The sequence below is a fragment of the Crocuta crocuta genome, unplaced genomic scaffold (genome assembly GCF_008692635.1).
Source record: "Crocuta crocuta isolate KB4526 unplaced genomic scaffold, BGI_CrCroc_1.0 scaffold443, whole genome shotgun sequence".
NCBI classification, from domain to species: domain Eukaryota; kingdom Metazoa; phylum Chordata; class Mammalia; order Carnivora; family Hyaenidae; genus Crocuta; species Crocuta crocuta.
The window spans coordinates 1,766,416-1,781,774 of NW_027529446.1; the positions used below are offsets into that span (position 1 = coordinate 1,766,416).

The following is a 15,359-nucleotide window of genomic DNA, read 5'->3' on the forward strand; positions in this document are numbered from 1 at the left end:
GTTCTGGTGTATTTTTCTTCCTGGGCGCCTTAGTGCCAAGATTTCGTTGTTCGTTTTAATGGACAATAGTTACAGATCAGGATACTGCACCTTTTCAAAACACCTGTTGTTTGAGCTCGTGGATTCATTTACTGAAGCTTTCTCGATTTTTTACAAAAGTGCCTTTAATGGATTCACCGGATTCTGCCGGTACACGTGCTGGAATCTGGGCAGAATGCTGGCTGGGATAATCTACAAAAAGCGCCGAAGTCTGGTAAGGGATCCCTAACGTGAAGCCCTTAGGTGAAGGGAAAATCCACAAAAGTAGCCAAATACACAACTGTAAGACAGAAAGGAGGCAAGCAAAGATTAACACTGAAATTGGTGACCCAGGCAGCGAACTACTGGCAGAAAGAGCCGCACACACACTGGTTTCAAGGCAACCTCTGTGTGTGGTTTCCATGGAAACGTCCCTCCAGGGCTTCCCCGAAGGTTCCGCCCCCTCGCTGCGAGAGCCAATGACGGGCAGGGAGGGCTCCGGCGCGTGCGCTGAGTGAGGTAGCTCGCCGAAGCCCCGCCGCGGGTGTGTGGGCGGAGCCGGGGCGCGCGTGCGCTCTGCTCCTCGGCACACGCGCCCTCCCAGCATTCAGCGGGCGCGCGGGCGGCGGGCACCTCCGTCCCGGCTGCTGAGGCCCCTGAGCTGACGGACGGGAGCGGCCGGCTGCGGCGGCTGAGGCGGACCGAGGCGGACCAGGTGGAGGGACGGATCGCCGGTGCACACCAGCCCGCCATGAAGCCCCCCGCAGGTACTGGCTGGCGCGAGGCGCAGCCCGCTCCCCGGACTCCGGCGTTCCCTCCAGCCTCCAGCCTCCCGGGGTCGCGACTTGGGCCTAGGACCCGAGCCTAGTGACCCTCGGGTGACTGGAGCCTGGCGGGGACGGGTCGGCGAGCCAGGGACCCCGCCCTCTCGGCCGCCGAATGAATGGACCGGCTTTCCCAGCGCTTCACTCATTCAGCAAACTCCAGGTCGCTGCTGCTAAGGGCGGGTCGGGCCCAGGGGGTCCGACTGGGTAGGGGGGGGGAAATGCCCCTGAGTTCTAGGCGGAGTCCCAGAGCTCCAGAGGCAGACGTTCAACCAGCAGGGAAGCAAGCGAGGGCTTTAAAGAGAGTGGTCGGTGGTGGGGCTGAGGGCTGTCCTGAAGGGCTTCTCGGAGGCGGCGGCATATCAGCCTGGACCCAACGTGGAGAGCCGGCGGTGCCGCCAAGACCTGCGGGAGCCCGGTCCCAGGTGGCGGGAACTGCGAGGGTAACGCGTTTGCGTAGCAACAAGTCATTCTGGCTGGAGCACCGCCCTGTAAGGGCGAAAGGCCGCCGGTGGCCGGGTGTTCATTACGGGAGTGACAGGAGGCGCGTGGCGGGTTACAGGGAGTTGCCCGGCGGGCTGTGTGATGCCCCCTGGAGTTTTCTCCTGCGGGCCTGCCTCACCCCCGTTCTTCTCCCCGCTGGCTTACGGTAGATCGTAATTCGGGTGCTGCGGGGTTGTTCGCTTGGAGACCCAGCGCGGAGGTGGGGTCTGGAGATACTACCGAGCGAGCGCAACTTCGAATCCCAGCGGCCTCCAGATTTCCCGAGCCTCTGGAGCCCTGGGCTCCCAGTTAACCCAGACCCACGGGTCTCTGCGGTTCCGCAGGCGGAAGGGTTTTCCCCCAGCGCCAGCGGTCAGGTGGCCGGAGTACCACCCTGTCTTGGCTTAAGAGACTTTTTCCCACTTAGCCAATGTCAGTGGGCCTCAGCTGGGCTGAAAATGCCTCCCCAGGTGACACTGGGCAATGTCTGGGGACATCTGTGGTGGTCAGGCCTGGGGGTGCTCTTGGCATTGAATGCATGGGCGCCAGGGGGCCGTTCAACACCGGATGGTGCCCAGGGTGGCCCCCACCGCAGAGAGTGATGTTGATGATGCTGTTAAAAGCCCTGTCCTAGGAATGCCAAACACAGCACCCTGCGTGGGGCCGTCCCCCTTTGCCTGGACCACCGTGGCCCTGCGCCACTCCCTGCCATGCGGGAAGGGGAAATGGGGCACAGGTGGGCGCTCACACAGGACAGGCCTCTTTTTGGTAACTCAACAAGGGACCGGGGGCGGGCGTAGCCATCTGAGCCCCACAGGTACTACAGGGATGTCGGCGGGACGTCCGAGAAAGGAAGACTGGCAGGGGCGGGGCTCTGGGCAGAGGGGGCAACCCGTGGGAGGGCCTGGGAGATGCCGTGAAGAAAGCCAGCGTGTCTGGGCACAGGGAAGTTGGCAAAACCAACTGGCCAAACCTGCCGCGCGGGGCCTAGTGGAGCCGGGACGATGTAGACCAGGGGGCAGCCGAGCGGTCTGTGAAGGGCTGGTTAGTTTAGGCTTGGCAGGTCACTCACCCGGCCTCCTCTCTCGTCACCTTTACCTGTGGGCTGTTCGGGGACAGATTCTGCCAGCCCCCGGTGTAGACTCTAGTGAGGGTTGGACTGTCATCCTGAGTGCAGGGTGGAGTTCTGGGACGGGAAGGGGCAGCACCACCTGCAAACCAGGTGTTTACAAAGGTAGGGGTGCACGCACTTCACCAGTTCCCAGCGTCAGGGCTGAAGTCCGACCGCACGGGCTGGAGCCCCACCTCTGCTGCTTGCTGAGTGGGACCACTGCTGGAGACTTGCATTCTCCAAATCTCCGGGCCCCATCTGTAAAATGGGGCCACGTGGGACCCAGAGCCCAGAACTGAGAATTCAGTGAGGGAATGAAAGCGAAACACCCTGACCCTGCACACCACACAGCAGCTTCCTGACAGCCATTGTTCTCGACCAGAATCCCTTATCCAGAAATTCTCGGTGCTGGGGATGCTTCAGGACTTGGGAATTTCCTCTGTTAGGAAAGAAATACTGTACAAGTGTCACAGTACATCAAGGGGCTCCGGGGGTAGCACCCCACAATCAAATTAACCCGAGAAGTGCAGGTGTGTGCCACTCATCCACCCCAGCGCTGCCTGTGTCGGGGCTGGGGCGTCGTGGAGCGTCCTGGGCGCTTGGCGGTGTTGAGCAGCATCCCCGGAGGCCACCCGGTGTCTCCCCGGGGTGCGGAATCTCCATCTGCTTTAGAGGATCCATCAGCCCGTCACCCCCATAGAGCCCCGGGCCTTGTCGACATGCACGGGGAAACGGTGCTCCTGGCCTTGCCCTCCAGTCCCTAGTTACTCCAACCCCAATTCTGCCCTTGAAGCAGACACATTCAGTGTGGCTTCCTGTCTTCTCTGTCCAGCCTGTGCCGGAGATGCCGTGGACACGGCGGCCCCGTGCTCCGTGGTGAACTTCCTGCGGTGGGACCTGAGCGCCCAGCAGATAGAGGAGCTCACCGTGGAGCTCATCGAGCAGACCAAGCGTGTGTATGACCAGGTGGGCTCCCAGAAGTTTGAAGACGTGTCCTACGAGAGTACCCTCAAGGCGCTGGCGGACGTGGAGGTGTCCTACACAGGTAGATCCAGGCCAGGACCTGGCAGGGGGCAGGGGGCAGAAGCGGCCCCAGCCGTGGGTGAGGCCACCTACTCCCCAGGGGGCGCTGGTGGATAAAGGAGCCGACTAGGGGTAAAGGACCCCCTGGCCAGGGGCAGCCCGAGGGCCCGTTCTCCTCCGTGCCCCACTTCATTCCCGGCCTGGCATACTTAGTTGTGGGCAGGGTCACCCGAGGGCCCGAGCTGGACAGCACGAGTGACCGCTCTCCTCTCCAGGAGTCAGCTCGGATGCCGGCCTCGAAACCAGAGCCCTTTCTCGCACCTTTCATGTCCCAGGAGATCTTTGTTTTCTCTCTTTGTGACTGAACTTGGCCTCCTTTGCTTGTCTTCTCCCTGCTGCCTCCCCCGGTGCTTTGGGTTACCTGATGCCATCAGGTGTCCTCATCGCCACCCACCTGGATCCTTGTCTCCTCCTTGGGGTCTGTTTGCTCCTTTCGTGAGTGAGGGACACGTAGTTACAGCCCTGCTTCCCGGAGCCCGTGTGTGGAGGTTGATGGCATGGGGACAGAAGACCGAGCAGTCTCGCTACGGAGAGTCTGAGCCCCGGGCCTCTAGAAGTCCTTTCCCAGGGAGCATTTGGGAATCGCCACCGCGGTTTTCTCCAGAACACTCCCTGCACCAGGCTTGCCAGGTTGCTCGGGCTGCTCTGCCTTCAGGCGGGGGTGCCTCAGTCTCCCCTTCTTGTCTCTTTCCAAAGAGGCTCTGGGCACTGCCTGATGCTAATTCCTGCTTACTGGGCGTGGCCCTGCCAGACGTCACTTGGCCTCCCCCCACCTCGGTCCTGCAGNCAGCCAACCCCTCTGTCTTCCCACTGCCCTCTGGGTGAAGGCCAGAGGCCTTGATGTTGCTTTCGGTGCTCTGCACCGTCCCCTCTCTGACCCACCTCTGCGCTGTGTGTGCCTGGCCATGTGGCCACTTGCAGTTGCTCACACTGTCCTGTCTCGGGGCTTCCTGCGCCCCTGCTTTGCAGGGTGTTGGGCTTCTCTGTGATAACGGATTGACTCTCCTCGGGAGCCCCTGCCCACACCCCTTCTGCTCACACAGCTGCCTGCACTGATCTGACAGTGTGCTCTATTTTGTTGTCACGCTTGCTGCGATCACAGGCACTTGTGACCCTGTAAGTCGCAGACAGACAGATACGGTTTCTGTTCTTTTCACTGTCCTCTTCCGGGCAGCCGGTGGGAGGCCTGCCCTGGGGCCCCAGGAGTGACCAAGAGGGGTGTTTGAATGCAGGTCTTGCCCATTCAGAGCCTGTGCTTTTTAAGATTTAAACGTTCTGTTGAGATCTAATTTATAGATCTAACGATTTATTCGCTTGAAGCCCTACATTTCAATGGTTTTTATACTCAGAGTTATCCAGCCATCACCATGTTCTATTTCTAGAGCATTCCATCACCCCAGAGGGAAATCCTGTCCCCATTAGCAGTCACTCCCCATCGCTTCCTCAGCCCCCAGCACACCCACGAGCCCTTTCCTGTCTGTGGATGAGCCTGTTCTGGACGCTGCTCACATCTCGACTCACAACACCTCATGTCTGGTTCCCTCCCTGAGCGTCATGTGTTCAGGGTCTGACCATGGGGCAGCGGGTGTGGGCGCCTCGCTCCTGCTCGCAACCAAGTGACGTGCTGTGCCTGCCAGACGTGTGTATCCATCCACTTTTTGATGGATATTTGGGCCATCTCTGCTGTTGGCTATTACTGGTCCCGTTGCTGTGCACGTGTGTGTGTCTGTGTGATCGCGTGTTCTCCTTTCACGAGGGTGGGTGCTTGAGAGTCGGGTACTGGGTCAGGCGATAACCGTTAAAGCTAATGCTCTTTCAGGTGCCCGGATGGCTCAACTGGTTAACCATCCAACTCTGGATTTCAGCTCAGGTCATGATCTTGCGGTTTATGAGATCAAGCTGAGCACAGAGCCTGCTTGGGATTCTCCCTCTCCCTCCTTTTCTGCCCCTCTGTCACCTGCATCTATGCTCTTTCTTTCTCAAAATAAAGAAGCTTAAAAAGAATTCTTAGGGGCCCCTGGGTGGCTTAGTTGGTTGAGCATCCGACTTCAGCTCAAGTCACGATCTCATGTTGTGGGTTCGGGCCCCGTGTTGGGCTCTGTGCTGACAGCTCGGAGCGTGGAGCCTGCTTCGGATTCTGTGTCTCCCTTTCTCTCTAACCCTCCCCCACTGGTGCTCTGTCTCTCTCTGTCTCAAAAATAAATAAAGCAAACAAACAAAAAAAATTTTTTTTAAGTAGAAAATCATTTATGAATTTAAAATACTGTTGTCAGCGGCTGTGGCTTTCCTGGACTGGAGCCACTGGAGCCTCACGATCTTGTCACACTCCTTTGTTATGGTCCTTCTTGGACCTTGGAGTATTGTGAGTTGAGTCTGCTTCCGTTAGCCTGTGAGGTCCCCAAGGACATGGTGACAGTGCTCCTTTCTTCCAGTGCCCGCCCCAGGGCTCAGCGTGGAGAGGGTTCACTGAACAAGGAGACACATGTGGACGGGCTATGTGCCCAGCAGGGGTGAGGTAGGTACTTGCTGGATTCTACCCGGGGCCCATTTTCACACCTGTCCTATCTCCCTGTTTCAGTTCAGAGGAATATCCTTGATTTCCCCCAGCATGTTTCTCCATCCAAGGACATTCGGACGGCCAGCACGGAGGCGGACAAAAAGCTGTCTGAATTTGACGTGGAGATGAGCATGCGGCAGGATGTTTACCAGAGGATCGTCTGGCTGCAGGTGAGGGGCAGCGACAAGCCCTGCGTCCGCTCGGCCCCGCGACCAGGCCTGCTAGAGGCGGAAGAACTGGTGGGGGACAGACCGGTGTCTGGGTGGTCAGAACCTCTCTAGATGTGATAGTTCTGATCCTCAGAAGGTAGAGAGCTGAGGAGCCCTGGGGGTGGCTGGAGGGCATCGCTGAGTGACTGAGTGTACTTACCGCCACTGAGCCATGTGCTTAACAGTGGCTAAGGTGGTAAGTTTCATGTTGTATTTTACCATGATAAAAACCGTGGAAAAATTGACAGATGTGGAGAGGGACGCAAAATAGAATATAAAATGCCTAGGACTTTTCTTTTAACGTATGTTTAGTTTGAGAGACCAAGCACATGTGCACAAATGGGGGAGGGGCAGAGAGAGAGAGGAGATCCCAAGTGAGCTCTTCGAGGTCAGCAGAGAGCCCAATATGGGGCTCAAACTACGAACCACGAGATCGTGGGCTGAGCTGAAACCAAGAGTCAGATGCCTAACTGCCCGCACCCACATGCCCTGTGCCAGAGACTTTCTAGGCCTCCCATCCTCCCAGCACCTCCTTTCCTTGCTGGGTGCCCCGAAGGGCTATTGTCCTGCCTCCTGGGCCATGGCTGCTGATGTCAGAGGAGGACAAAGACGCTTCTCTGCTCATTCTTGTAGCACCTGCTGCCGCGTCCCCTTGGCATCAGGAAGGCACACGAGTGTGCTTTGGGGCACGGACACGCAGGTGGCCTGTGGAAGTGCAGGTGGTTATCTTGTATTTAATTGTAGTTTCAAGACCTTTGCAGGTAGACTTGCGGCTGGAGGAAATAGCTCGCAGAGCACCTGTCTGTACTTTGCCTGGTTTCCCCCATGTAACATGTTGCAGAACTGGTCAGTGTCACAGCCGGGTTGTTGACCTTGATGCAACACACCAGACTCATTCCCGTTTAACCCTTCACTTGGGAAGGGACTCTGGGCTGGTTCCCGTAGGCGGTTGTGAGCAGGTGTCACGTGACCACGGTCGTCCTCTAGGGTGAATGTCTGGAGGGCAACTGCGGAGCCGGTGGTAGTTGTAGGCTCTCCCCTGCGTGATCCAGCGTCCCTGATGCTTCACCACCATCCGGCAGTGTCATGGCTTTTCATTATAAACACAGCTTTGATTTTCTTACTCTAGGAAAAAGTCCAGAAGGACTCGCTGAGGCCAGAGGCAATGCGGTACCTGGAGCGCCTGGTCAAGCTGGGCAGAAGGAACGGGCTTCACCTGCCTGAAGACACTCAAGAGGTGATGCNGGGGGGGCGCCGTGATCGCGTGTGCCGCCTGAGGCCTGGTGCCCGTCTCTGCTGCCTCACTTCTGGGCAGGGAGGTCCATGTGAATAGCTCTCTCTCTGCACCTGTTCTGCCCTGGATTCTCCAGGCTCCTGGTGAGGCTTTCCTGAGAGCATGGCGCTCCCTCGGCCGCGGGGAGAGCGCACGGGGTGCGTGGCAGGCCTCAGTGGGTCCTCTCCGTGACTTGGGAGCGATGGCAGTAAGGACGAGCTTGCTCTGGCTGTGGGGCTCCTGTTCTCAGGACTCTGCTGCAACAGCATGGCTTCCTCCTGACACCAGCTGTGGGGGTGCCCTCACCACACGGTCCTCTGTGACACCAGCACTCTGTTCTGACCCCGTGTCCCCGGAGGTAGTGAGTGTCAGATCCCACAGCGTCAGGGCCTCGAGGGCCACCTTGACCTGAGGCACTGGCTGCAAGTCCAGGGTGTCACCTGGTTCTCACCGACTAGCACCCCTTCTTCAGGTTTAATTCATTTGCCGGAGTGGCTCAGAGAACTCAGGGAAAGCTTACTTGCTCTCATCCGTCTATTGTGAAGGGTGCCGCCTAGAATGGCCAGATGGGGGAGACGCACAGGACACGGTAAGGGGGGCCACGGGGCCGCTGTGCCCCCACGTGCACTCCACTCATGGCCACCTCCACGTGTTCGCCAGCTGGAAACTCCCTGAACCCTGTGCCTTAGGGGCTCTGTAGTGGCCTTTTCACCTCAGCCTGACTGGTCATAGTGTCGGTGATGGACTCGGCCCGCCACCTCCCTCGGTAGGCAGGAGAGGCTTCCCCAGCCACCAGCCCCCCATCCTAGGGGCTTTCCAAAGGTGTCTCATTAGTATGCACTCAAGTGTGGTGGAAAGGGGCTGGTGAGACAGTGGTCCCCATACCTTGTCACTAGAGCTATTTCAGTCTCATGTTGTCATTTAAGAAATTCCAAGGGTTCAGGAGCTGTGTGCCAGGAATGGGGACGAGGACCTCATCCGAGTTGCTCATCAAAGGCCCCAGTCACAGACGGTGTCGCCTGCATTCCTGCCTGGGGCAGAGGGCGTCCTGTGGCCAATCACAGGGGTCTCAGTCCATCCCACTCCCTTCCCATTTTCTCTGAGGGCTCCGCAGCCACACGGGATGGCCGGGGCCGGGGCTCTGGACTGGCTGGTTTGCACACGAGGCACACGTATGGGTGAGCTGGGTACCATCCCCTGGAACTGGCCACCCTTAGGAGAGGCCCTCCCTGCGGGCTCAGCGAGGCCCCCGGTATGAAAGCACAGGAAATGAGACACAGTGAACGCACATACCCTGTCCACATCGGAGATAGTAAGCATCTCTTGTCCCTTAGAACTGACTCTGCCTTCTGGTTGGAGAATCAGGGAAATGAGGCATACTTGTCATTGAAACCAAACGTAAGGCTTGAGTCCAGTCCCATCTCGGAACCGTGGGGTCCAGAATCCAGTGTGGTATCTCAGCTTCTGCGGGTGCAGATGCTGAACTTGGCCAGAGCAACAAGAACACTGTTGTAATATTTTTTTTTCTTAAGTAAACTTTACTCCCAAGAGTAAAAGCTTGAACCTTTACCCTTGAACCCCCACGACCCCGAGACCAAGACTAGCACGCTCTTCCCATGGAGCCAGCCAGGCGCCTACAGGGTTGTTCTTAAAGCTCGGTCACTAGGTTGTCGAAAGTCCTGACTGACTTGAGGGCTGCTGTACTGGGAAGGACACCGGCCATGGGCTGGGTGGGGACCCTGAAGCCGAGCCTTGTTCCCTGGGGCACGAGCAGTTTTCATGCCTTAGAAGCTTGATTGGCATGGCTGCATGTGGTTTTGTGAGGCTTTGGCGAGATCAGGAAGTAAGTGGGAGCTCCCAGCACAGGGTCATGGCCAGGGGAGGCTCAGGGCACCCGTGTGGGCTGGTTCTGAGACCGGTTCTCTCCCGAGGAGCCCCCAGTGCCCTGCACCGCTGTCAGGCTCACTAGCCCTGCACCGAGCAGCTGCTGTGAAGCCCGGGGCCTGAGCTGGGCTCCAGGGCCCCCCTGAGGCAGTCATGGGCGGGCGTTCTGGTCCAGGACAGCACCCCCTTCATCAGAGTTTCCTCCCTGAGACTTAGCCTTGCTGCTCTGTCAGAATGTCCAAAAGCCTAAGCTGTGGACCTTGAAGGAAATAGGGTCCAGAAGGCCCTTGACCAGGGACATGCAACAGATGGGACACAAGCCAGAGGTCTCCGGGGTCACCGAGGCCACTTGGCATGGCAGGCGGGTGTCTGGGTTCTGTTGGTGCCGTGCAGACCCCTCTGCCCACTTCACCCCCTTCTCCCTGTGACGGGGGAGCCCCCAGCTCCAGAGGCCATGCCCCTCACGCCTGTGCTCCTCCCACCAGAAAATCAAGAGCATCAAGAAGAAGCTGAGTCTTCTGTGCATTGACTTCAACAAGAACCTGAACGAGGACACGACCTTCCTGCCACTCACTCGAGAGGAGCTGGGTATGGGCCAGGGGCGTGTGGCGGGGTGCGGCGCTCACCTCCCACAGCCTTCCCACATGTGGGGGGCATTTGTGTCCCACTGCCCTGGGGGTGGGTTTCTTCACTTGGAGCGCTCAGCACTTTGGAATCTACGTTTCTAGATCCTTCTTGGGCAGCGGCAGGAGCCCTGGGTTAGGCCGCGGAGGTCTCCTGCTGCTCTTCTCGCTGTAACCTTCCGGGGAGGGGCTGGCCTACGTCCTGGCTGACTGCTGCTCCCAAACCCGCTGGACATGGGCTTTTTGAAGGGAAAGTTTAGTTTTTACTTTTCTCCCCTCTTTCCCCAAATGTCTAGCTTTGAAAGGTCTCACAGCTGGGGGAAAGTTGCAGGAGCGGCAGAGCAGGAAGCCTGTGTACGTGGTCCGTGTGCCGGCCCCCAGCGGACATCGCACGTTCTGTCCATGTTTTCGTGTTACTGTGCACGCATCCTGTCCGCCATCAGACCCTTATCTGCAGCCTCGTGAGCCTTCCTGGGAGTGAGGCCGTCCTCGGCCCCTCGGGGCACGTCTTGCACTCCGGAGGCGGAGCCCTGAACAGCAGTGTCCTAGAGACCCAGCCGGGTTCCCTACTCTGCTGTCCCCAGGACACACCTTGTTTGTTTGTTTATTTTTGAGAAGCAGTGTGAGTGGGGGAGGGGCAGAGAGAGAGGGAGTCACAGAATCTGAAGCAGCTCCAGGCTCTAGCTGTCAGCACAGAGCCTGACACAGGGCTCGAACCCAAAAACCGCGAGGACATGACCCAAGCAAAAGTCAGACGCTTAACTCATGGAGCCCCCCAGGCTCCCCCCAGGCGCCTGTATTTGCCTCCCAGTCACGGAGCATCCTGTCTTTATAGGTCCCTTTCTTGTCGAACTGCTTCTCAGCCTTTCACAGGAGTGTTTTCTTCCACCTTTCCTGCGGTGGGCGCCTCTGAAGAGCGCAGGCTGGCGGGCTTGCCGAGGCCGAGGAGGGGCCCTGCCAGCGGCTTGGGGGCCGGGTTTCCAGTGGCCCCGGAGCGCCCATCTCAGGCATGGGGGGCCGGGGCCTCGGCCTCGCTGCCAGAGGCCCCCGAGGGCGGCTTGCTCGCAGAGATGCCACAGATTCGAGTCCCCTAAACGGGGGCTCACAGGTCCATCGGCGCTGCCCTTCACTCTGGTTCAGTCCGTCCTGGGGCCTCGGGCAGCAAGTCCCCCCACGTGGGCCCCACGGCTAAGGACGGACGGCCACCGTGTTTCCCAGCCAGAGGAAGGTCCTGGGTCTCTGGAATTGGGCAGACGAATCTGCTCACCCACATCATCGCCTGGGCCGGCTTCTCCGCGCATTTGTCCGGCCCGAGGGGCCCCGCCGTGTCAGCCCGGCCTCCCATGTAGGCAGCCCGGAGCCCCAGTGAACCCCAGGCCTGGCGCTTGTTTTCTTCCAGTTGCTGAAGGAGAGTCAGTGTTCAGTTACAAGGACGCGCCCCTCTCTTTATCCCCCTCCCCCCTCCTCGAGTCTCAGGTGCTCTCAGTGCTCACAGGTCCCTGCTGCTGCTCACGACCCACCTTCTGACCCCGTCCTTCCTTGTGTTTGTCCCTCTCCCGTCAGCTTTCCCTCCTCCATGTGCTAGATTTATCAGCAGGCGCCACTGTGGACAGGGCCCCTCACGCAGCGGGTTGGGGTCCGCCGCTGTCTCCATTTGTCTCGGTGTGACCGCGAGAGCCCCTCCCGCTGGAGGCGTCCCCGTGTTTCTCTGAGCACCTTCTTTGGGACGTGTGCTCCAGGCCGTTTGGTCCTCACCCTGCCTGTGCCTAGACGCAGCCCCGGGTGCCGGCGTGCTCACCACCCCCAGGCCCTGTGGCACAGTCACAAATGGGCATCTGCACGCGTGCGTTCACACGCCGAGCCCGGAAAGCTGTGACCTCCCCAACCGTGCCCTGCCCGGCACTGCCCACCCTGCTCCAGCGTGTCCGTTCCCACCTGTACTGAGGTGAGGGCCCCGCCTGGCCGCGAAGGAGGTGTAGGCAGGTCAGAGCCAGGCGTGTGAGCCGTGGCCCCTGGAGGTGTTCAGTCTGAGCTGCAGGAGGTTGGGGGGAGGCTGTAGAAGAAATGTGGCCACCGGGATGGCGAGGGCCACAGAGGGCGTCTGTCTCCTGCTGGTGACGCTGTCCAGGGAGGGCGAGGGGAGAGGCTGCGGCCCCCGAAAACCTCTCTGTCCGGGGTTGAGCCGAGGGGAGCTGTTCCTGGGAGCCTGGCGGGAGATGGCAGCGCCCCGTCTCCCTGGAGGGCGCAGGGCGGGGTGGGGAGGGGAGGCCGGGCCCGGCGCCTGGCAGCCTGTGGGGCCTCCGGCAGCCCTGCTCGCGTCCCTGCAGGAGGGCTCCCGGACGACTTTTTGAATTCGCTGGAGAAGGTCGGGGAAGACAAGCTGAAAGTCACCCTCAAGTACCCCCACTACTTTCCCCTCCTGAAGAAGTGCCACGTGCCGGAGACCAGAAGGAAGGTGGAGGAGGCCTTCAACTGCCGGTGCAAGCAGGTGCGAAGGCGGCGCCCGGGAGTCGCCAGGCCTGTGCTCCGTGCCCAGTGCCCACGGGGCCTTACGTTTGCTCGTCCCCGTGTCCGGTGGTGCTGCCCGGGCTCGAGCGCCGCTGTTCTGTCTTGTGTGGTGGCCTGGGCCCTCGAGCTGCTGCGGCCCTGGGCGTGCCTTCGCCGCTCAGACACCCGTTCCCACACGGACACTTGGGTTTGTGGCCTCGCCCCGCCGTGGCCTCGGCCTCGCTTCTCCTGCTCAGGGTCTGCAGCAGGTGATGAGGGCCCTTGGTTCTCCGTGTGCACACAGGGGTCAGGAGCTGCCAGCTAGAGGCTGAGGTCCTTGCAGGGTGAGAGGGAAGCGTGTGGTCAGGTCCCATTTTCCCCACTTCCCAGGAGTAAAGACCAAGTAAACTGGTCTTAAGGAAACTCCGTGCGTTCAGATCGCCCCCCCACAGACTGAGATGAGGACCTGGAGAAGGAGCTCACACGGGCAGGGGCTTTGGGAGTGGGGGTGGCTCGTGGAAGAGCCAGGAATTCAGGTTCCGGTGGGGATGTGCCGCTTCTAGGGTGTCGGGAGTGACTTTATAGTGTTGAGAGCAGAGCCCACGGGCCTGTGGTCAGGACTGGTGGGGTTGGCATCGCCTCGTCCTGCTGCCCGGCCGGCCCCAGCCCCCACCCTGAGAGGCAGAGCAAGGGGCGGGTGGGGCTCCGGGGGACCTGGGGCNGGGGGAAGGGGCAGAAGCAGAGGGAGGGAGACAGAATCCCAAGCAGGTGCCGCACCATCAGTGCAAAGCCCTATGCAAGGCTTGAACTCACGAACCTGAGATCGTGACCTGCGCCGAATCAAGTGTCGGACGCTTACCCAACAGCTACCAGGCACCCCGAGAGCACCGTGTTCTGCACGGCCCTCTCTTTCCCTCGGAAACAAATCATGTATGGGTTTCATTTCATGTTGGTCCCGTGAGTTTGGCTGGGTCTGCCCCTCAGAGATGCCTGGGGCCAGGCCTGGCTGTGCATGGCGCCCCCGGGGCTCTCCGCTCACGGCCTCAGAACCCCTCACAGTGTATGTTCTTTCTGGGCCCAGATGAGACCCGAGGGTTCGTAGAGACACCGTGTTAGGGCAGGGCCACATGGGAGGCACAGAAATTGAGGTCGGGGAAGGGAAGGAGGGAAACGAGCCAGCCGGGTCCTGGCGGTCCAGAAACGTGCTGGCCATGGGGCCCGAGTGGGAGTGGTGGGTCCGACGGCCACAGAGCTGGTCGCTGGTCGGTTCCAGGAGAACTGTGCGATCCTCAGAGAGCTGGTGACCCTGCGGGCCCAGAAGTCCAGCCTGCTGGGGTTCAGCACGCACGCCGACTACGTCCTGGAGATGAACATGGCTAAGAGCAGCCAGGTGGTGGCCACGTTCCTGGGTAAGCCCTTGCCTCCCCCACCTCCCCCCTTGGGTTCTGGGATTGGGGTTCAGGTGGTTCTCGACTGCAACGTGCAGGCGCCTTGGAGACCCGTGTCCTGTCACCCCAGAGGGAATCCCAGCACCTCCCCAGCCCTGTTCAGCCTCGAGGGCCCCCAGCCCGACAGCCCAGCATGGAGCTCTGGGGTGAGGCTGTGTCCGCCCTCCTCTGCGGCTTCCTGGCCTGAGGTCTGGGCCAGCGTCCCCGCTGTGGCCGTCCTCTCCCGCTCGTGGACGAGGCAGAGCCAACCCGACCCCACCCCACCCCCACCCAGCCCCAGCTGCAGAGGGCAGCGCGTCGCCCGTGTGTCTGCAGCCCGGGCCTTCCTCCTGGGTGGGGTGCGGGGGCCATCGTGCCGGGGCCCGGGGCTGCCGGGGGCGGTCGCCGCAAGAGGTAGCCTTGCCTTCCTCTCTTCCCTCCCCAGACGAGTTGGCCCAGAAGCTGAAGCCCCTCGGGGAGCAGGAGCGGGCCGTGATCCTGGAGCTGAAGAAGGCCGAATGCGAGAAGCGGGGCCTGGACTTCGACGGGCGCATCAACGCGTGGGACATGCGCTACTACATGAACCAGGTGGAGGAGACGCGCTACAGCGTGGACCAGAACCTCCTCAAGGAGTACTTCCCCATGCAGGTGGTCACCAAGGGGCTGCTCAGCATCTACCAGGAGCTGCTGGGGCTGACCTTCGACCTGGAGGAGGACGCCCCCGCGTGGCACGAAGACGTGAGGCTGTACTGCGTGAGGGACGCGGCCTCAGGGAAGGTCATCGGGAAGTTCTACCTGGACCTCTACCCGAGGTGCGTGTGAGCTGGGCGACCCTTCTCTGAGCCTCAGCGTTTCCATCTGTGCAATGGGTTGTGTGTCCGCCACCGCGCGGGGCCAGGTGAGGGGCCGGGAACGTTCCTTGTCCAGGGAGGCGGGAGGTTGCCCGGGAGGTTCTGCCCGAGGGGTGGGACGGGTGGTGGGGCAGAACCCCTGCTGCTGAGAAGAAAGCTCGAGCCACTCAATCTGTCCAGTCGCCTGGGTGGGTGAGGGGCTGCAGAGTCAGAGTGGCCCTCTGGGCCAGTCGGGGGGTAGAGTAGGTCCCTGGCTGGGCCTGACCCTGCCTCCCTCCGCAGGGAAGGGAAGTACGGGCACGCGGCCTGCTTTGGCTTGCAGCCAGGCTGCCTGCGGCCAGACGGGAGCCGCCAGATCGCCATCGCGGCCATGGTGGCCAACTTCACCAAGCCCACCCTGGCCGCCCCCTCCCTGCTGCAGCACGATGAGGTGGAGACCTACTTCCACGAGTTTGGGCACGTGATGCACCAGCTCTGCTCCCAGGTGGGTGCGGGGGGCACAGGGGCGGGGTGGGGGCGGTGCTGGGCA

The 15,359-nt window shown here is 60.7% G+C and overlaps 1 protein-coding gene across 3 annotated transcripts in view; it reads left to right on the plus strand.

Moving 5' to 3' along the window:
- The first annotated feature begins 629 nt into the window (after window positions 1–629).
- THOP1 (thimet oligopeptidase 1) overlaps window positions 630–15,359 on the plus strand; it is a 19,248-nt gene continuing 4,518 nt past the window's right edge. The window contains exons 1-9 of one of the 3 annotated variants that reach the window (XM_077760684.1): window positions 630–785; window positions 3,269–3,481; window positions 6,098–6,246; window positions 7,415–7,522; window positions 9,928–10,030; window positions 12,393–12,553; window positions 13,826–13,961; window positions 14,425–14,791; window positions 15,113–15,314. In XM_077760684.1, the coding sequence (XP_077616810.1) occupies window positions 770–785; window positions 3,269–3,481; window positions 6,098–6,246; window positions 7,415–7,522; window positions 9,928–10,030; window positions 12,393–12,553; window positions 13,826–13,961; window positions 14,425–14,791; window positions 15,113–15,314 (1,455 nt within the window). In that variant the 5' untranslated portion in view covers window positions 630–769. Of the gene's footprint in view, window positions 786–3,268; window positions 3,482–6,097; window positions 6,247–7,414; window positions 7,523–9,927; window positions 10,031–12,392; window positions 12,554–13,825; window positions 13,962–14,424; window positions 14,792–15,112; window positions 15,315–15,359 lie in introns of those variants that run through there. The other 2 variants (XM_077760685.1, XM_077760686.1) reach the window with 2 other exon arrangements.